The 5,511-nt window shown below is 37.2% G+C and overlaps 1 protein-coding gene across 1 annotated transcript; it reads left to right on the top strand.

The window, feature by feature from the left end:
- Positions 321 to 5,158, top strand: LOC107625713. Its single transcript, XM_016328412.2, has 6 exons — positions 321 to 1,150; positions 1,302 to 2,386; positions 2,478 to 2,507; positions 2,913 to 3,621; positions 3,932 to 4,194; positions 4,971 to 5,158. The coding sequence occupies exons 1-3, from the start codon at positions 449 to 451 to the stop codon at positions 2,503 to 2,505; spliced, it is 1,815 nt and encodes a 604-aa protein (XP_016183898.1). The 5' UTR covers positions 321 to 448; the 3' UTR covers positions 2,506 to 2,507; positions 2,913 to 3,621; positions 3,932 to 4,194; positions 4,971 to 5,158.

Below are 5,511 nucleotides of genomic sequence, written 5' to 3'. Positions count from 1 at the left end.
ATTTTGTAAATTTATTTATTTTTTATAATAAATTTAAAATATTTAAAATTTATTAATTTTATACTTTTAAATTGAATATTAATTATTTAATTTTTTAATAATTAAATAATAATTTTTAAACATTATATCAATGAGCAAATATTATTTTAAAAATTAAGAACTTATTCCAAGAATATGCATAATGATAAAACATATTTTTAATTTATTCTCAATAATATTAAGATCAATTCTCAACCATTTATATATTACAAAATAAATATTTTTTTATAATGTTTAGATTTAGATAATCGGCTTCGGATATATATATATATAAAGGCATATTAACGAACACCGCCTTGGATATAGATATAAGGCGTATTACTGGTGTCATGCTTCACACACCGACTCTCTTCAGCAGCTGGAAAAAAAGAAGAGGGGTGGTGGAAACCCTCTGAAACAGAAAAGAAATATGGCAATACTTTCGTTGTTGTCGTCGTCAGAAGCAGATATTTCTGTACCCTTGCTCTTGTCCACCGTGACCGTGGTCTCGGCCACTGCCACAACCTTGTTATTAATCTGCAAGCCTCGCCTCATGCGCCTCTACTCCCACAAAAAGAACCTCATAAGACTCCATCATGAAAAACCTAAAAGCAATCCAACTGGCAAGATTCTATTTGTTTCCCAAATCGGAACCTCAAAAGCCCTAGCTTCGTGCCTCTGCCATTTGTTCGAGTCGTTCGGCGTCGTTACGGAGCTCGTAGATGCCAGGGATTACGTGCCCGAAGCCCTACCCAAGGAGAACCTTGTCGTCCTCGTTGCTTCAACTTCGGAAGTTTGGAACCAATTTCTCGGACAAGATTTCATCCCCACTGACAACCGTTCTCTCGGAGCACAGATGTTCGCCGGTCGGATCGTCAATTACGCGGAGGGCTATAAGTTTGGATCGTTAGTTGTGAATGCTTACGGTTTCAGTGCGTTTGTCGCCGGCAAAGGGGCTTCTGGAGATGACACGAATTTGATGGCTAAGGCTGCCAATCATATTAGGGATTTGGGGGACACTGCTGAATTGAACGCGGATTTTGCCAGCTGGTGGGGAAGTGTTGTTGGGGTTTTGCAAGGTGCTGTTTCGGGAGGTGCTGCTGATGCCATGTGCGGGGAATATGATCCTGAGGTCCTCTTATCCTTATAAACTTAACTGGATAAGTATGACGTTTCAATTTATCATCAACACACTGCAAAGCTTTCTACAAAGCTTTCTATTTAATAGTTAATTGCTGTAAACTTATGGTGATTTGATTCTGTCGTAGATAATATAATTCCAGGATGTTGGTTCTTCTGATCCAAAGCTATCCATGACGCAGCGCTTATACCTGTTTGTGGAAAATATAAATCTTGAAAGAGATCATGTTGGGAAATCAGCCATCACGCGCAGGATGTTAACTATAACTGAGGCCAACTTTATTAAGAATGGCACTGTTGATCTTGAAGATGGAGGTCATGTAACTGCCAAATGGCCTCTTAGAGATGGTCTATTGGTCGATTGTCCATTACCATATATGCAAGGAGTTTGTTCTGTCGGTCACAGCTTCTTCTTTGCTGGTGGTGGTGGTGACCTGAATATTATTGACCCAGAATTGTGTTTGAATTGGGATGATCATTACCCCTCAAGGATGTGGTGCCTCAAGTATGAGGGTTCTAATTGGAGTTGGAAGTTTTGTGGAAGCATGTTCTGCTGCCGATATAGACCCTTAGTAGTCCCCTATGATGGCAAATTGTACATCTTTGGGGGTACTGGAAGTGCAAATTGCTGGGTTGATATTTACAGCCTAAAATCAGGTCTATGGGAAACAAGGGAAGTGCCCGAAAGTGCTCTCTTGTCATATTGCATGGACCCTGACTCTTACTTTCTGTGGGAGGACAGCACCAAGCCTCACAAGAAGACCCACATTGTATTGTATTCTTGTGGTGATAAACATCAAGGGCTCATGTCATATGACGTCAAGGCTAACAATTGGGAATACCTTGATTGGAATTTTCCGCCAGTTCCTGAATCTTGTCCAAGGAAACTTGTTCGTTTGGGATGCAGTCATTATCTTCTGATTGTTGACTTCGCTCCAATGTGGCGTATTTATGATTTATCTAAGATGAATGTTGTGGCAACGGTGGGGGTGGATGGTTTGGACAAGACCGCAGAAGTAACGTATATTTTTTGTTGCCACAACACTAGCGATGAAAGTTTAATTTATATGTTCATGGAACCTGGAAATGTTTTCGAGGGAGAGCCATCTACTAACTCTGGTTCTGGGGTTGTTTCTTATGCCAGAGTCAAGCTCCAACTCAAAACTTTTTCTGCCAAGATTGAATCCAAGGGTAATCTTAACCTTGGTGATTATGTAAATCTTTATATGTGAGTATGCCCCTCTTTCTCTCTTTAAACTTCTTGACCGTGTTCATTGAGCTTTGATATTTACTTCTTTATCTCTGTGGACACTGGACAGGTTTGCTGTTGGAGATGAAGACCAATAATTGTAAGAAATTCTTTGTTTAAGACGTTGAAATTAAAGAAGAATATTTGCACAGTATCCTAAAATTGAAAACTCCCAAATCCTGAAAGAAAAATTACACCTTGAATGGCCATTATTTTTTAATATTTTAACTAATGAATATACTCACCATAAAATTGTCAGAATCTAGCAACAAATAAATGTATATTCAACAAAATTAATGCTATCCAATTTTATTGAAAATGTGCTTAAATTTAATGATAGGTCTGCTCATCTTCGCTTATTGGTTTTACTGATCTGTATATTTTTGCACTTGGTTCCAATATTCCATTATGTTTGAGGGTGCTTCTTGTTGGTGGCACTCATGCCTCTGAAGAAGGAAGGAATGCAAATTAATTTGTTAATTGCTATTGTACTCTTGATTTTCAGGTTTCAATCTTGACCTCCAAACTATCAATGATGATGGGGAGTTAGAAAGCGACCAAGATTAATTGTGTTAAATTTGTTTAGTGACTAGACATTGGTTTTTATTTCTTTCTTTTTTATCTTGTTTGACATTGTATGTTTCTTGTGTTTTTAGTTTATGTTCAGACGTGATCATAGTTGTATAAATTTTAAAAATTAATCTTGTTTGTTAGATTCGAATAGTTATCAGGGTGGGGTTTTATACTTCTTAAAGAAGGGCGGGTCAAGTGGGGGAAAAACAGTTATCAGAACCGACCCGGCAATCGACCCGGCCAGGTCACTGGGTCACTGGTTCAACCGATGGGTCACAGGTTCAACCGGTTAATCCGGTCATAATATTTCGTCTTTTCCTTTGCCGAGGTGGCTAATGTTGGGACATATTTCGTTAACTGTCTGCATGACACGCTATCAAAATGACGCCATTTAGGACTGATTCAAAACGTTGCAAAGCATTACCCCCTCTGTTAACAACCATCTCTCTCTGTTTCGCTCCAAAACATATCGTCTCCCTCAAGTTATGCCCTAAGCCTTTGACCCAACATTTAAACCATGCCATCAACCTTCGTCAGTGTTGGAAGACAATTAAAACAGAAGAGGTATCGATACTGAATACAGAGCTGATCATCTCCTGGAGCAACATCGATAGTGGAGGAAGCCATCGCGACGATTAGAGGTAAAGATGAAACCTTTTTCTTGTTTTTTGAGTTATTATGTGGCTTGATGTCTTCCTAGTGGCGTGACTCATGTGTTCCTCTGAGTATGGGTAGGGTTTGGGGTGACTAACGGTTTGTATGACTGTTCTTATATAATATGAGTGGGTCAGAATGTTTTGCTTTTATTGGCTTTGTGATGATTTTTTAGGTAGGGATGTTTCATTTTAGTGATAGTTTTATTCGTTTGTTGCGTGTTTGTTTTGGGTTTAGGGTATGTTTTGGTATGTTTTCCTATGTTTGTTAATGAAATTTTCGTCAATGTTATTGTAGATGGAGGGTCCTCCCATGATTTTTGTGTTTCATCATGGTGGAATGTTTAAAAACTCTGTTGATGAAAACATGATATATGAACATGACAAAGTCACTCTGAGCAGTTTAGGAGGGTTGCTAATTTCTATTTCTTGGTCATTGGTGTCTTGGCAATGACAAAGCTTGCTCCATACACTGCTGTCAGCGCAATCGTTCCTCTCTGGGTCATCGTTGGGGTGACCATGGTCAAAGAGGGTATCGAAGATTGGCGTCGCAAGATACAGGTGCTCTGTTACCCTATTGTGATTGTGAATTTTATTTTATAACGTCAATAACAATTACAATTCCTTCAGTTTGTTGTCTTAAATCCTGCTGTGGAAGTTTGTATTAGATTCAAACTGAATCATGGTCTCTTTTGTGTGTTTATATTTACTATTTATTTGTAGTTTAGAGTCCCTGTAAAATCTATGGACTATAGGACATTTAACTCTTGAATTGAAGATTACCAGGAACTTTTACAAAGATTATGGAATATTTCGGTTATAAGAACTGAAAGATTCTATTTGACCTTAGTACTAATGAAATTGGTGAGAGAAATGAAATGGTCAATTTAGATGAGTCATGATCTACGATGGACAGCTTATTCAATATAATAAATTCTAATATCTTTTAGATAATCTCTTGGATTCAGTCTTGTACAGTTTTCTATAAAAAAATTGTGGTAAGCAACATTACCTGCCAAAACAGTGTCTATATATATTTTTATTAGGCCATGATATGTATCCTTAAGTTCAGTGCAAATTTAGTCATGATTTATTTAATTTTTTTTACTTGTGTAATATAATATTTATAATGGAATCAAACAACTATGAAACGGGATAAACAACTAGACATGTTGCTTGAGGATCATTTAGCATTTAACTAAAGATTATAATTTCTGCATTGTCTGTCTGATGATCATTATGCGGTATGGTTTGGGAATAGGAAAAAAGTTAGTGTTTATGGCATTATGGCAAGCTATCAAGTTGATATATAATTTGGCTAATGGTTAATTTTGCAGGATGAAGTTGTAGCTACGCCACCTAAATTACAGGTGATTAAAGCGAAAGTAAGAGCTAGATTCTCCCCTAAACTTACTGCAGCTACACCAGTGGCTATCTCAGCTGAGACCATCAAAGAGACAAGTTCTATAACTGCTAAGAAGTTGGCCAACTTTATGATTTTTGTGCCTATTCCAAGCTTTAAGAACCCAAGAAAGAATGATAAACTACTTTGATTAGAAAGTAATGTATGTTTTTTTTTTTTTTTTTGTACAGGACAAATGAAGTACCATATTAAATATTGTGGTTATTGTGGTTATGTGTAATTTGAAAGTTGTATATACCATTCTTTTTTGGTGTAGCCTTCATTTTTAAGATTGGATACTTTATAAATTTGCTGTGGTACTTATCTTTAAGACAAACAACAACAACAACAACAAAGTCTTGTCCCACTAAGTGGGGTCGGCTACATGAATCAAACGACGCCATTGTGTTCTGTCATGTATCATGTCTACAGAAAGACCGTTTACATGTAGATCTCATTTGACCACCTCATGGATG

Source organism: Arachis ipaensis, chromosome B01 (assembly GCF_000816755.2).
Source record: "Arachis ipaensis cultivar K30076 chromosome B01, Araip1.1, whole genome shotgun sequence".
NCBI lineage: Eukaryota > Viridiplantae > Streptophyta > Magnoliopsida > Fabales > Fabaceae > Arachis > Arachis ipaensis.
Note: the sequence above shows the minus strand (reverse complement) of the source record. Positions and strands in the feature narration are given on the sequence as shown.

Bases quoted from the DNA above. Each gene is read 5' to 3' on its own strand.
- LOC107625713 (XM_016328412.2), top strand. From the start codon at position 449: ATGGCAATACTTTCGTTGTTGTCGTCGTCAGAAGCAGATATTTCTGTA. The intron at 1,151-1,301 runs GTCCTCTTATCC...ATATAATTCCAG, and splicing joins GCGGGGAATATGATCCTGAG to GATGTTGGTTCTTCTGATCC. The intron at 2,387-2,477 runs GTGAGTATGCCC...GACACTGGACAG, and splicing joins GATTATGTAAATCTTTATAT to GTTTGCTGTTGGAGATGAAG.